Source organism: Camelina sativa, chromosome 17 (genome assembly GCF_030686135.1).
Source record: "Camelina sativa cultivar CO46 ecotype springtype chromosome 17, ASM3068613v1".
Classification (NCBI taxonomy): Eukaryota; Viridiplantae; Streptophyta; class Magnoliopsida; order Brassicales; family Brassicaceae; genus Camelina; species Camelina sativa.
The window spans coordinates 36,969,795-36,985,376 of NC_141896.1; the positions used below are offsets into that span (position 1 = coordinate 36,969,795).

At 35.2% G+C, this 15,582-nt stretch overlaps 4 protein-coding genes across 5 annotated transcripts; 3 read left to right on the forward strand and 1 right to left on the reverse strand.

Annotated features, from left to right (window-relative positions):
• The first annotated feature begins 57 nt into the window (after positions 1–57).
• On the forward strand, positions 58–3,082 carry LOC104758471 (GATA transcription factor 28). Of its 2 annotated transcripts, none has more exons than XM_010481347.2 (8): positions 58–343; positions 900–1,226; positions 1,358–1,450; positions 1,527–1,660; positions 1,772–1,903; positions 2,328–2,433; positions 2,547–2,618; positions 2,722–3,082. In XM_010481347.2, the coding sequence occupies exons 2-8, from the start codon at positions 921–923 to the stop codon at positions 2,785–2,787; spliced, it is 909 nt and encodes a 302-aa protein (XP_010479649.2). In that variant the 5' UTR covers positions 58–343; positions 900–920; the 3' UTR covers positions 2,788–3,082. The 2 variants fall into 2 exon arrangements, with proteins under 2 accessions (XP_010479649.2, XP_010479648.2); XM_010481346.3 differs by having other exon boundaries at positions 205–343; positions 2,704–3,082.
• Positions 3,083–3,601: 519 nt separating this feature from the next.
• LOC104758473 (metal tolerance protein C4) lies at positions 3,602–7,278 on the forward strand. Its single transcript, XM_010481349.3, has 14 exons — positions 3,602–4,266; positions 4,378–4,432; positions 4,854–4,986; positions 5,066–5,121; positions 5,215–5,329; positions 5,417–5,474; positions 5,592–5,710; positions 5,855–5,974; positions 6,052–6,153; positions 6,248–6,320; positions 6,481–6,548; positions 6,679–6,739; positions 6,823–6,973; positions 7,085–7,278. Exons 1-13 carry the CDS (start codon positions 3,975–3,977, stop codon positions 6,945–6,947), a joined length of 1,377 nt encoding a protein of 458 aa, XP_010479651.1. The 5' UTR covers positions 3,602–3,974; the 3' UTR covers positions 6,948–6,973; positions 7,085–7,278.
• Positions 7,279–8,085: 807 nt separating this feature from the next.
• Positions 8,086–9,872, forward strand: LOC104758475 (putative LRR receptor-like protein kinase At1g51890). The gene is made up of 6 exons (XM_010481351.2): positions 8,086–8,237; positions 8,342–8,568; positions 8,646–8,772; positions 8,847–8,909; positions 8,989–9,181; positions 9,262–9,872. Exons 1-6 carry the CDS (start codon positions 8,189–8,191, stop codon positions 9,623–9,625), a joined length of 1,023 nt encoding a protein of 340 aa, XP_010479653.2. The 5' UTR covers positions 8,086–8,188; the 3' UTR covers positions 9,626–9,872.
• On the reverse strand, positions 9,836–12,280 carry LOC104758474 (protein MANNAN SYNTHESIS-RELATED 2). Its single transcript, XM_087495337.1, has 6 exons — positions 11,901–12,280; positions 11,455–11,608; positions 11,298–11,368; positions 11,096–11,181; positions 10,429–11,008; positions 9,836–10,348 (listed from the first exon to the last, which is right to left on the reverse strand). The coding sequence occupies exons 1-6, from the start codon at positions 12,000–12,002 to the stop codon at positions 10,070–10,072; spliced, it is 1,272 nt and encodes a 423-aa protein (XP_087351463.1). The 5' UTR covers positions 12,003–12,280; the 3' UTR covers positions 9,836–10,069.
• Between the last annotated feature and the right edge of the window lie 3,302 nt (positions 12,281–15,582).

Consider the following 15,582-nt stretch of genomic DNA (forward strand, 5'->3'; position numbering starts at 1 on the left):
AATAGAAAAAAAACAAATTATTTATTTTCTCCATCACTTTCCTTTATTTATTCTTTTGGTAATAAAATAATAAATCGAGTCTCTTTAGCCCCCTCCTCTACTGCTTTCATTTCACCGTTCCGTCTCTCTCTCTCTTGCTCTCTCACGCTCTCTCCGGTTCTGTATTCGTCTCGCTGGTGTTCTAGTCTTTGGTGTCTCTTCTCCTTTTTGGGTTGTTGTTCATCGCTTCCTAGCTTTTCAATTGATCATCTTCTTTCACCGTTTCCGTCGTGTGTATTTGGTTTCTCCTGGAGCCTTTCGACATTCTTCATCATTCTCTTTTGGTGTTGCTCTCACGATTTAGGTACCTCATCTGAAGTCTTTTTTGGTTTCCTTTATCGTAATGGGAAAGCTATTATAATTGTTTTGGATAGCTTTGTTGCAGGATTTTGCTATTTGTCTCTTAGGTTTTTTGTTTGGTTGAAATCAAGAGTTAGATTGTGGAATTGGTATGATGTGGTCTGTGTTAGGCTTAAAGAGTGGAAAGCTAGAAATTTTTGGGTTGGATCTGGTTGATGCAATTAGGTTCTGTTGCTTGTTAATTGGAACTTGTTGAGTTGGTGTCTCTGTTTAATGTTCAAAATTAGGTTTTCTGGTTGTTGTTACTTGAGATGATGTCCAAAATCGGATCTTCTCATCTACATATATTGTATAGTCTTGCTTAGAGCTGATTTGTGTAAGTTGCTCCAGTAACCAAGAAAGAAAGGTTGTCATATGTGAATTAGAGCTGATTTGATTTGGCTGATCATCTCTGAATCGTGCTTATTTGCTCTAACCCTTTCTGTATTTGAAACTTAGGTGTTTATATTTGAAATTTCCAGATTCATGTAAATTTGTTTCTCTTTCATTTTTTGAACCAGGTTAATTGATGAAAAGCAACCATGGAGGACCTTCATGGAAGCAATGCTCGGATGCACATTGGAGAAGCTCAAGATCCAATGCATGTGCAATATGAACATCATGCTTTGCACCACATCCACAATGGAAGCGGCATGGTTGATGACCATGCTGATGGTGGCAATGCTGGTGCAATGAGTGAGGGAGTGGAAGCAGACATTCCTTCTCACCCGGGAAATATAACAGACAATCGTGGTGAAGTAGTCGATCGTGGTAGTGAACAAGGAGATCAGTTGACATTGTCTTTTCAGGGCCAAGTCTACGTTTTTGACAGTGTGTTGCCTGAAAAGGTGATTCAATTTTAATTTTCTCGTTACATTATAAATCTATTTTGACTATAACTGACTAGTTGGTTTGTGTTCTCCACTTAGTGAGTCTAATGTGCGAGTGCCTCTTGTTTTCTTTTCAACATTTTCTGTAGGTTCAAGCCGTGCTTCTATTATTGGGTGGACGAGAATTGCCTCAGGCACCCCCTACAAGCCTAGGATCAGCTCATCAGAACAATAGGGCATTGGTAATAAAACATTCGATACTATTTTTGGGACATAAGTTCACTTCCTTTGTGCTTTGCTGACAGATAAACGATACAGGGTTTGCCTGGTACTCCTCAAAGGTTTAGTATTCCACAGCGGTTAGCTTCTTTGGTCAGATTTCGAGAGAAGCGAAAAGGTAGGAATTTTGATAAGAAGATTAGGTATACAGTCCGCAAGGAAGTTGCTTTGAGGTACATTTAATGTCTAAATCAACAACTTAGTCTAGTGATACATCCTTTTGAGTTTGCACCCTCGTAATGAAGGTCTGCTCTTTGATTGCTTTTGCTTTTTCCGTTATACAGGATGCAACGCAATAAAGGACAGTTCACATCTGCTAAGTCGAACAATGATGAAGCTGCATCTGCTGGATCTAGCTGGGTTTCTAATCAAACCTGGGCTATAGAAGGTAGCGAGGCGCAGAATCAAGAGATCTCGTAAGTTTATAAATGCTCTGAATTTAAACTTCAAGTATCTGACTTATTTATTAATCTGAACCAACTTAACATAGAGATTATGAGTTTGCTAAGCATCTTAAGAAGTTGATTCTTCCAGAAATGTTGTAGAGGTACTAGAACTCTGAAATCTATCAATGATCCAAGAAATACACATTTCATACGTAATATGTAGGATAGGTATGGCCTATACTAATTTGTAACATTAAAGGACTTGTACAAAGTACAAACAAATTTTTATCTAATGCTCTCCCAGGCCTGCAAATGAGATAGTGACTTTGGAATAGACAGCTGTCGTTTAAGTCTTTATAAATGATGAAAATTTTTTGGCATAACCAGAATTTGTTTAAGAACATAATCAACATATCTGATTATACTTTCTTTGAATGGTTCTGGAACCTGTCAGATGCCGGCACTGTGGAATCGGCGAGAAGTCAACTCCAATGATGCGGCGTGGACCTGAAGGGCCTAGAACACTTTGCAATGCATGTGGACTTATGTGGGCAAACAAGGCAAGCTGATACTTGCTTCTCAATTGATCAACTCTCTCTCTCTATCTTTCTTACCCTGTTGCACTTTTGTTTCGATAAGTAGTCTGTCTAAATGACGACATTTATAATTTCAGGGTGCCCTTAGGGACTTATCCAAAGGCGCTTCTCCTCAGACACCCCTAAATGTTCCTTTAAGTAAGAATGAGGTAAGCAACATAAGTTTTTGAGCAGACAATTTTTGGAGCTAAACAAAATTTGGTTCGTCTTTATTATTATAAAGACATGTGGAAGTCTGATCTATTTTTGCAGGATGCAAATCTTGAGGCTGGTCAAATGATGATATCAGTGGCCAATAACGTAAGCGACTCACAGTGAGAACACATGGGCTCTTGCCATTACAAGCAAGAGAAGATCTCAAGAATCACCTCAGGTGCTGTAGCTTTTTATCATTCTCTTGAAAGAATCTGCGTCGATTTAGGTTATCCGGATTTGATCTGTCACTTATGTAATCGGCTTATTATATATTGCACTGCGATGATTGCTTATCTTATGATATTTGAAATGCTGCATAGGCCGTTGTTGCATTGGTCCATACACTGTCTGAACTCTGATGTAATGTTGAAGACTCTGTTTTATCTTTATGAGACAACTAACACTATTTAAGATCTCACCAAAAGAGTGTCTTCTTATCCCCCATGTGAAGTGAATCATGTTATCTCTTGTTTAACTGAAATACAAAAAAAAAAAAAAAAAAACAAAAGGCTTGTGATATTATTTTAGCCAAAGGAAATTGCCAAAAAAAAAAGAAAAAAGGGAGAAAACAAAAATGGTTCTGTGCGACTGTGATTGATCCTTTGGTTTCAATGGCATAAAAGATTTTTACATAGAATTGGTGAAAGATATTTTGATTCCATACTTGTTTTTTAAAAAAAAAAAATTCTCAGAATTATGTCATCTTATCATGAAAATCTAGAATTTTTTTTTGTCATAGTTTCTTTTTTATTGTAATATATTTTTGACTTTTTCGTCTTTACCAGTTTTATAAGTCTTAAAATAACATTATAATTTTCTTTATTGATTAATTTCTGAGCTAAGCTTTGGGAAGAAAGAAATGGTTCAAAGTCGAATATTCTTATAATCTTTGTGGACAAAAAACATTATAATATCTTCAAACAATAGAAGATATTTTGATTTTCTATAATTTTGGTATTAAAATTCACTTTATTTTTTTCGTTAATTAAAAAAAAAAATAGAAAAAAGAAAGATTTTTTTTGTGTGTGTGTGCTTGTCTTCCTCAACTACATGGACAACACGCAGAGAAGAGACCTCCTCCGCCGAGCCCTATCACTGTGAAAATTATTCACCTTACCACGAACGAACTCAAAAAAATTGTTTTTTTTCCTTCTTCGCATTTCTCTTTCTTTCCCAATTTACAAAGAATCTCAATACTTCGTGACAAAGCAAAAAGCTTTCTCCTTTTTGGGAATTTTTTGTTCACTTCCCCCGGAAAAAAAAAAAAGAAAAATCCAATCTTTGCATGCTCTTATTAAGAAGACTCTGAAATGCAATCAACGCATCGGATTTTGTCTCGCCTCCTTCATTCTCCAGGAAAAGGTTATTACAGCAGAGCAAGTGTCGGCGGCTCACTTCACTTCTTCTCGTTGTTCGAAGAGAAGAAGCACGATGGGTTCGTTGTAGATACTCATCGGAGTTTTACTTCTCTTATCCGTTCAAATCCTCAATTAAGAGGGTTTCTCTCCACCAATTGTTCAAACAAAGGTCTTGTTGGTGTGCGATGTTCTGTTTCTCTCGATACGGATACTCCTTTGATTGATTCCTACTCCTCTCACCGGAGTATGTCTTCTCCTTCTCTTCCTTGACCTAAAGTCTTCATTTTTTTTTGTATTTTTTGGGATTACTTATTAGTTTGGAGAAATTTGTTTATGGGTTTTGCTTCGTGTACAGGTTTCTTCACTCGGGCGAAACAAGTGAAGAGAATTGAGATCAATGATCAACACAGGTAAGGATTCATTACTGTTTGTAATGTGAGTTGTTTACTTCGAGTGATCAAGTTGTGTATATTTGGTTCAAGAGGTTATATTGGATTCCCCCGTTAGCTAAATACATTTTGTTTACTGGTTGTTTGGGTTCCAAAAGTGGAAAATTTCACCTGTTATTGTATCCTCATGAAGTTTCATTCTGGTATTTTTGTTTTTGGTAGAATACAGTGTTAGCTAGCTTCTGTTTTTTGCGTTCAGTTTTATAGCCTTTGTTGTGCTTTAGTAGTTCTGTTACTTTGTGAAGTTCATTGAGTTAGCCAAGGGAGGTCATGAGAAGGGAACTTCTTCCATCTACCCGGTGTCCTTCTCTAGTCCCCTAGCTATATCTTTATTGGGTGTTTCTCCTAACTCCTGAGTTATGCTCCCGTGATTATTTTGCAGTCAAAGAGCTGTCACTACTGCACTATGGTGCAACTTCCTCGTGTTTTCGCTCAAGTTTGGGGTTTGGTGGACAAGTTCTAGCCATGTTATAATGGCTGAAGTAGTTCACTCCGTCGCTGATTTCGCCAACCAGGTTTGTTGCTGTCATGCTTTTCTATCCAGTTTATTATATTGACTAGGTGCAGAAAAACTGATACATATTGATGTTGTAGGCACTTCTTGCTTATGGGCTCAGTAGCTCAAGGCGTGCGCCAGATGCTCTTCATCCGTGAGTCTCTCTAGTAAATCTTGTATACTCTATGACAGAACAGCTTTCTCTTGTTTGAAGAAATCCTTAGGCCAATTTTTTTACTTTGCTCAGCTATGGTTACTCAAAAGAAAGATTTGTATGGTCCTTGATATCTGCTGTTGGCATCTTTTGCCTTGGGTCTGGTGCTACCATAGTCAATGGAGTGCAGAACTTGTGGACTTCTTCGGTAATTGGTTCTATATGATCTTTTTGGTTGTTAAATACTCCTCATACATTTTCTTGGTTGCTAATCAATTCTAACAATCTTTCTCAGCCACCTCCGAATATGGAATATGCTGCTTTGGTAATTGGTGGTTCTTTTGTAATTGAAGGTATCAACTTTTCCTGATCTTTCTGCCTCTTTGTTATGTGTACCTTTCTTGAAGTTGGTCTAGCTATGTTTCAAGCCTACATGCTGAATATTGTTTGTTAATCTGTATTTCGTAAAGGTGCTTCGCTTCTCGTTGCGATTCAGTCTGTTAAAAAAGGAGCTGCTCAAGAAGGCATGACCATAAGAGACTATATATGGCGTGGTCATGATCCTACTTCTGTTGCTGTTATGACTGAGGTATTATTACTTTATAGCTTGGACCTGATTTGAACATATATAGAAACAGAATTATGGAATGTTGTTAGAGTGAATTATTATAAAACACTGCTAAACTGTATTATGCTCTTATTTTTCCGTTAACTAACTATTGTAAATGCACAGGATGGCGCTGCAGTGGCAGGTTTGGCAATTGCTGCTGCATCTCTTGTTGCTGTTAGGATGACAGGAAATCCTATTTATGATCCTATAGGGTCAATTGTAGTCGGTAATTTACTTGGAATGGTATGTTTGTGCTCTCCTTAACTTGTTCTTTATCACTCTATACTACATATCTAAACCAAAAGTATAAATTCTACTAGGTTGCTATATTTCTCATTCAACGAAACCGACATGCCTTGATTGGAAGAGCAATGGATGATCAAGACATGAGTAAAGTTCTTAAGTTTTTAAGGAATGACACGGTATAAATTCTGCTTATCATAACTTGGAAATCTCATATATCACGACATTGACGCATATAGAGGTGGGCTCAGTATTGAATATTTTGTTGTGTAGGTTGTAGATGCCTTATATGATTGCAAAAGTGAAGTGATTGGTCCTGGATCCTTCAGATTTAAAGCTGAAATAGGTGAGTATTTTGAACTGTTTATTGCTCTCAAAGAACTGGATTGTTCCCTATACTTGAAAATATGAACGACAGAGGCAAAATCTTAGCGAGTGAAGATCATTCTATCCGGACTCCTTGAGTGATTACATTGGGCACTGTATTAATTGCTATATTCAAACAGATTTCAACGGGCAGATGGTTGTTCAAAACTATCTGAAGAGAACTGGGCGTGAAGAGTGGGCGAAACTGGTAACTAATTTTGCAGCCTTTATCTCCTAGCTGTGTCCTTTTAACTGATGAACAATCTGTTAACTACCATTAGTTAAATATGTTGTTAGTTACTTCAACATTTCTGAATATTGATGGTGTATTTACTCAGTTTCGGGAGGCCGCAAAGAATGGAGATGATTCAGCAATGCTCAAGATTATGTCAAACTATGGTACGCAAATGTCAAGTTCTACTTCTGGATTTGTCATATTTAATGTTCCATGCTTGAAAAATATACTGAGTAATCTGTTGCAGGTGAGGAAGTTGTCACGGCTTTAGGAAGCGAAGTAGACCGGTTAGAGAAAGAGATCCAAGAGCTTGTCCCTGGAATCCAGCATGTTGACATCGAAGCACACAATCCTACAGACCCATCTTTATGATCTGAAGAAACTCGCTTTATTCAAAGGTCAGATTATCGATACATTCTGATGTTCTCCATTCTCTTGGCCTCAAGAAATGGAAGCCACACGTTTGGTTGTGGTAAAAGCATGGCCTCATGAAGATATAGTGTTGCCAGGTGTGTGATTGGGCCAACTCTGCAGATGGCTTCCTCCCTCTTATCTTGTTTTTGGTGTAGAAGACTTGGAAGTCTCATGAGTGTTGACTTTATCTTCTATGCTCACACAAAAAAAAAGAAGCTTGTGGCTTGTAGAAACATTGAGATGTGATTCAGATCAATATTATTTTATATATACACAAAATTAATGTTTAGCACTTGGTAGTTTAGTGTCAGACCATTGGTGTATAGAGAACTGAATTTGATTACTGCAACATGATCAAAACAATCAATAGTTAGTTAATAGGCAGGGTAGTAAAAATTAGTTAGCATGCACATGATCCACATTATTACAATAACAAGGATGCTCCGAACATCTAGCTTTGTCACAAATCTAATTTTCCTTACCGGACCACTGAGGATTAACAATCGCTCGTGCAATCAAGTTAGCTTTCCTCGATTTCAACTTATAAGAACACACTTCAACACTTGAGAACAAGCTGCGTATTAGAAACTGCGCAGTACCGTGGCCAATTAAAAGCTTCAATAGCCGCTTCAGAATCACCTTTGCAATGGGAGATCACAAATGCGTCAGCAGCCCATAGCATTCACTTTAATTCAGGCATCATTATCTTATGTGTGTGTGTATGAGCATGGTAAAACAAGTATATGTTTCGTCAACTAATGCAGAGAAAAGAACCCATATGAACAGAGCTTTTTGTCTTAGTCAAACCAAAGAAAAAACGGAAGTTGACATTGTCTTAAAAGTTGACTTGTGCTCTTTTGCTATTTTAGCTATGGTGTTTCCCTAAGAAACGGATGAGCCAGTTGCATTCCTAGGTGATGATGAAGGGTGATGGCAGTGACAAGCCCGATTTCAAGATTTTGATATCCAGATGTTTATACCATCTTGACGGAACATTTGAAATAGATACAAGTTGTTTTGTATGTTATTTGCAGAGGGAAAACATAAATGAATATTGTATTATTTTTGTATGAGTGGAAAACGCGTAAGTTGACCCACCCGAGAAGTTGACATTGTCTTAGAGTTGACTAGCAAAAGTTCTTATGCTCTTTCGTGTGTTTATGGCCATGAACCAGATAAACCAGTTTGCATTCTAGGCGATGACGGAAGTGACAGGCCTGAGGCGTTTCGTATCAAAGTTCATTTGCTGTATGTCGAATGCACAAAGATCAAAACATTTAGGAACTTTATAGTTTTGTCCTGTAGTACCTTTCGTTTTCTTAACCATTTTTACCCAACTTTTTTCTATGTAGGTTATGCAGACGAAGAGGATTCCACTATTGAATATGAACCATATGTGTACATCCCAGCCAATAGTTACACGTATGCCGAGGTTAAAAAGATGACCAACAAGTTCAATAGAGTTCATGGCAAAGGAGGGTTTGGTGTAGTTTATCATGGTGTTTTAAACAAGCAACAAGTAGCAGTAAAGATGCTAAACCGAGCCTCCATCTATAACATTGAACAGTTTACCAAAGAGGTAGTAAACTGGATTATTCATTCTCTGAAAAAAAAATATTAGATATTCATCAGTTGAACGTTTTCTTGGTTGATCAGGTTCATGATTTTGTAAAAGTTCGTCACAAAAACTTGGTGAGCCTCATTGGTTACTGTGATGATGGTGAGCACTTGGCACTAATCTATGAATACGTCGCAAATGGAGACTTGAAAGATCAACTATCTGGTATGAACCACATTCTAGTTTTAGTATTTTCTTCAAGTTGTAAACGATAACTGCATTTGCTTTCGATGTAACAGGGAAGTTTGGTAATGTCCTTACCTGGGAAAGCAGGTTAAAAATCATCATTGGAGTAGCACAGGGTAACTTATAGCTGCAGTTCTTGAAACAGAATTTTTTCATTCATGACAGAAACTGATATTTGTAGAGTGCTTTTGACAGGTCTGGAGTATTTGCATAGCGAGTTGCGAGTCCTTCACAGATATGTTAAGCCGACAAATATCCTACTAGACGAAAACTTTGAAGCGAAACTGGCAGATTTCGGGTTGTCGAGATCCTCCCCAACTAACCCTGACATAGAGGCGTCAAATAAGATTTATGTCAAGCCTGGAAGAAATCCATACCTGCATGACACGTAAGGAACCATCTCATAACTCTTAATGGACTTGAAGGTGTTATAAACTAGTAATACTGAGTCACTTGATGATAATGCAGGTACTTCAACTCAAACCGTTTAACCAAACGGAGCGACATTTATAGCTTTGGAATTGTTCTGTTGGAGTTGATAACCAATCAGCCTGTCATTGACAGCAACCGTGAAAGTCCTCACATTTCCACGTGGGTTGATTTAGAGGTTGAAAAAGGCAGTACTAGAGAGATTGTTGATCCCAGGCTAAACAGTGACTTTGATCCCAACTCAGTCAGTAAAGCTATGGAGATAGCACGCACTTGTGTAGCTCGTTCTTGTAATAATAGGAGACGCATGAGTCAGGTTGTTATGGAGCTCAACGAGTGTCTGGCTTTAGAGATATCTAGAACTCATGGAAGAACTGGGGAGATAAATCAAGAGAGCCATTGATCGTTGTGACCATGTTCACTAGTTCAATAATCTCAATCATTTTCATCTCTTCATGATCCAAAAACATTTACATGAACGTACATTGCATTGTTCTAGTATGGTTGCTGCATTTTCTCCATTTTACAGTTTTAAATTTTCAGTAATATTTGAACAGTAAAACTGTTTCCCTGTATCCTCTGTGTTCCTCCTTTGACTACGACATGAAAAGTATGTAAAAAGTATGAAACAATAGATTAAAATTGTAACTTATAGAGTTCTCTTTCCTAAACAAGACAACCCCAATGAGAATACTGGACTAAAATCAAATCGGTATTGAGCTAAACTTATCAATATTAAACAACCGGAAACCCCCAGGTAACTAGATTGGCTTACACTTTAGTGACAAGACTCTTTTCAAGGATTTTGGTTTCAAGATCACATTGACAAAACATTTCCCTCATAAGTTCAGCAAAAACATGAATACGCCAAATGGTTCTTCTTTGAGATGTAGGGAGAGATGTAATCAGTAGAACGACCAGATGTTCCTGAGATCTCTGCTGGAACAAGAACTTGAGGCTTGCCTAATGCTATCCTTTTTCCAACTGTATTGGCGTAAAACAGACCAGGAATGGCTGGCACAAATACATCACTCCTTGAACTTATGTAGAAGTCAATAACATTTTCATATTCAGAATTTTCTAATTCAAGGTACTTCGATTTCTTATCTGACGGCATTATCGACTCCTATATTTTTCAGAAACAAAAGATCAAGATTAGCATATGGGTGACAACTTCAGAGACTAAACAATGAAAGATTTACGCACCTTAGTATATGTTTTCGGGAAAATGTCCTTAAGAATATTGAGGCTGCTCTCCCATCTTGGCTGAGTCAGATATATAGTTGTATCACTGTCAAATCCAAGCTTCCTCAAGAACAATGCAATCTCCTGTGCGTTGTAACAGGTTTTGGATCCCACAGCACCTGCTTCATGGCAATTTTTCTTTTCAAGTATCTCAACCCTCAAGTCTATGGCTAGGAAACGGCCACCGGATTTCTTGCTATGTGTCTTCAGCCGCTGAATCATAGATTCAACCAAATCATTCACTGCAGGTTGCAACTCCAAGGAACCAAACATTGCCAAACAAGAGACAGGGTCAGTTTCAGCACCCTGCGAAGACTTCCTCAAGTTCACCGTAGGGAAATAGGTTGTAACTCTTATGTTCCCTTTTGATTTGAAGATGGGGTCAATATGCTCCTTGATGTAATCTTCTGCAACTCGGGTAGGAACCTTGACAATGGCTATATCTCTTAGAGATACATGGCTCGGCAGTTTTCTTACAACTTTGACGACGCTTTCCAAGCTTTTAATAAGTTTGTCCACATCATAGATATCATCAAAGTTCCTGGTCAAGCATTACGAATGTGTTCATAAACCTTAAAGAAACACACAATTTGACGAAACCAAAATGCTTAATACAAAAACCACTAACATTTCATCTCCAGGTTTGCTTCCTCTTATATCGGGAAGCACTAGAGTTGCTCCAAGATGCTTTGCCACCATCACGGCATCGGTAATCTAAACAAGATGGTAAAGTCAAACAACAAAAAAACATCAGTGGAAAGATAAGAACATATGTCTAAAGGAAATTCAGATTGAATTCACAGAATTGAAATTTTACATATAAAGGATACCTGAGAGACATGGTACTCAGGACCATTGGTTAAGGAGAATGTAACATAACCCTTGGATGATACTGCTTCATCTGCAACACCAGAAGAAGCATTAACACACAACAAACCAAAAACTACAAGAGAACATAAATAAGATAACTAATCTGAGGGAACATACCAGATTGGGAAATGGACCAACAAGGTTTAAGTTCATGGCTATCCTCCATCCAAGGTCCATTAGTCACACCTTGAATAGCTCTAACGAGTCCATCTTCAACAGCTACTTTTGATCCCTTGAATTCAATATCATGTGCATCTCCTTGAACTTTCTCCTGTAAACCCCCCACAAAACACAAAAGCAGAACTTGAGATTTCAAAGCTACCAATAGAATCAAAAAAGCTTGAAACTTTCACAATCAATATAGATGAAAAAAAACAGCTGAATCGATCGTTCTCTCCAAAGTCTGAGCCTTTATGATCAATACAATCCAAATTCGATCCAAAATGAATAAAAGATAGGTTCTTTTTTTGTTTCAATTGGGATTGAGGGTTGTATAAAACAAGATCTGCTTCTCAAAGAATTAAGCTCAGTCACTATCGCAGGTGGGTGGGGTTAGGGATTACCTGAAGAGCATCGAAGTAATCTCTATGAAGCATTTGTCCAAGCATCACAAACATGGTAATGGTGAGAATCCCAGCCACCACTTGCCTCAAATCCACACCCATTTCTTCTTCTTACAAACACTCTCCTCTCCTCCTTCTCTCTCTCGAAAAGAGCAATGGGTTTTTCCAAGGGTTTCACGGAAACTGAGGAGAATTTACAGATCGTTAATAAAAAGGAAAAAAAAATTAGAAAAAAAAAAAAAAAAAAAAGAGACAAGATTTTTTTCACAAATCTGTGATGATTTTGTCAAAAGACACTTCCTTTTTCTTAATTTTATTTTTATTATATTTACTTGTCAGTGTTCTCAAGTGACGTCTCTCTGCCTTAAAACACAGCCACCGACACTCTCGCCGTCAATTCTGGTATTTAACCCAACTGGTTTATTTTATTAACCGGATTTTAATGTCATTTAACCGGATTTTAATGTCAGTTAACCGGACTTGTACCGTATCGAACCAAAATTAGTAAACAAAAATCTCATCTTTTTTTACTTACCGAAGTGGTGGTGGTGGTTTTGAATCTTTTGAGTTTTGATATTCTTCAATTAAATAACTTAAATTAAATCTGGAATAATTAGTCGCATTGTTTATGTTTTCCTTAATTGATTTGTCGTTTTCTACAAATTAATTAGATTATCAAATTTTAAGGAATATAATAATGATTCATTTAATTGTATTTACTGTATATTTTTCAAATTTATTGATTAAAATTTGACAAGTGACTTGCCCAGTTGCCACACTATTGATTACTGTCTCTATTGATTACTGTCTGACTTTATTAAGCGTTTTTTGCATTACTGACGAGTACAATTAAGTTTTTTTGTTGTTGTTGGTTTTAAAAGTAGGTTCCGTTAGGAGATATTTCTAAATTCTAATTAAATGTTAATATCAGTTGTGCAGAGAGTAGTGTCAGTAATCTTTTCTTTTTTTGTTAATACTTCCTCCGTTTCATATTAAGAGTCATTTTAGACTCTAAATTTTGTTTCAAAATAAGTGTCATTTTGTATTTCCAATGTAAATGTTTGGTAAATTTTCCAATTTTATCCCTACTGATTTAATATATTAACCAATAGAAAAATTGTATACTATATTAATAAGGAGTATGATAGAAAATTTAATAATTTTCTTAATATGTGTGAAAAATCCTAAAACGACACTTAATATGAAACAGAGGGAGTAATAAGTCACATTGTTTATTATGTTTTCCTTAATTGATTTGTCGTTTTTCTGCAAATTAAATTAATTTATCACATTTTAAGGAATATAATAATGATTCATTTAATTGTATTTACTGTATATTTGTCAAATTTATTGATTAAAATTTGACAAGTGACTTGCCCAGTTGCCACACTATTGATTACTGTCTCTAGACCCTATGGAGTATTAAGCGTTTTTTGCATTACTGACGAATGGAGTACAATTATGCTCTTTTTTGGTTGTTGGTTTTAAAAGTATACGAGATATTTATAATTAAATGTTAATAAATGATCAGTTTTGCAGAGACTAGTGTCAGTAATCTTTTTTTTGGTCATGATATTATAAAACATAAAAGAATACGAACAACAAAAAATTCCCGAATCTAAAGTCTAAAAAAAAAATTAAATCAACGAACAACAAAAAATTCCTAGAAGCAGAAAGCAAAATCAAAAGAAAAAATACAAAGTAAATAACTTCAATCCGAAAAAGACAAACCCTTAAACTAAGAATATAAACAACAAGATATAACCCTTACACAACATACTAGTTTCAAGATGCAAGAATAGCCCTTCTCTCCAACCACCTACAGATGAGATTTATCAATGATGTTGATGGCTAATCCAAAACTAATATTAACCACTTCCTATCATGAAGAAAATCAATCTCTAGAAATAGAACCAAAGTTTTCATAACCCGCCAAGCAAGGACCCGAAATGCTTTCAAATGAGATGATGACGACAACAACGTCCAAAATCGTCTATTTAAAAGCCTTATAAAACACAATCAGATATAAACAAATATGCAAAGTAAGAACAAGGAGCAAAGCCTAGCAACTCGATAAAACTGAGCTCGAACAAGCACAATGATGAAATGAAGAAGCTATTAACCACAACAAACAAACAACCATGAGAATAACCAACTGCACACAACAAAAGCTAGCATATCTCTAAACAAAACAAAGCCTAAACTTAAAAAGGGAAACATTCTTATGGAAATCAAAGTCTAGAAAAGTAGACCAAAGGTGATGGGCAAGACAATAGCTGGGCGGATAAAATGCAATCCTTGCTTTAGCCACAAATGATTAGGAAATCGTTATAAAAACTATATAAATAAAATAAAGAATCCATATTTTTATTAAAAAATAGATTACATTATTACATATCATTGATAAAACTTATAACAAATATATAACGCATAAAGTCACAAAATTTGTGAGTAGTAGTTGACTCAAAAAAAATTCTATAACAAACAGTAGCTTGATTTAAAACCTTTACAATTATTCTTTTATAAATGTATAATTACTCTTAAAAAACAAGTCTTGTGAAAATTAAAAAAAAAAGTATAATTATATGAATTACTTGTCAAATTTCCTTAACCATTTTCTATTTTTAAGCAAAAAGGTAATTTTCCTTGTAATATATATATATATATAAATCTCTTACACAACAAAAATATATTTTATAATATATCTCATACCTACTTAATTTATATTATTGTCATTTAATAAGAGATTTAGTACATATTTTATCCAATATAAAATGCATGTTGAAGTTCAAATTAATCATAAAAGCTGTTTTACATTAATTTTATTATATAAAATTGCAGTTATCTTTCAATGTAATGTCTTTTATTTATAAGTTAAAACCTAAGAAAAAAAATTGAAAAGGTAAGTATTTTGTTAAAGTTAATTAGTTTTTATTTGTATTTTTGGTCAAAGGCTAGTGATATTAGATTTAATTATAATTATATTTGAAATTTTTATTGAAGATTATGTAATTTTTTCTTAAGTGTTGGATATTATATTTGAATATACAATAAAATTGTTGTCTTAGAGTTTAAAATTTCATATAAATTTTTTACAAGATATATATAATTAGTTAAAAATAATAACTAAATTCTTTTACTAAACTAATTTATCTTAATCTTTTATTGATACTGGTATTAAAGTATCGCAGGTTATTTTCAAATATTGTAATGAAAATTTTGTGTGACAAATAATATTTATTGGAAGTTTAGAATTATAATATTGATTGATAGTTCAAATCCTTGATTTTGAAAACTACCATGGCAAATAGTTCACTTTAAGTACACAATTAAAAAAAATTGCTTGTGAGTTAAATTTAATTTTTGGTATGATTAGTGAACTTTTTTTCTAAGCTGGAATTTGTTAATTTTGGTTATACAGAAGTTAAAGAACCGGAAGAGAAGATTATCATATTTGATTTAGAGTTTAATAGTGAGACAATAGTAGAGTTTGGTGCTATTAGTGTTATCCTTCACCTGCCCCGAAGTATGTTATTGATACTCGCTCTTATGTCGAACAAAAATTAATGATGTCTAGTGTTATCCTATTATTTGGTTCCTTTAAAACTCCGTTTGTAAGTTGAATTAGTGTCTTAGAAAATTAAGGATGATAACTATAATGATGAAATCGTCTTTATATAGT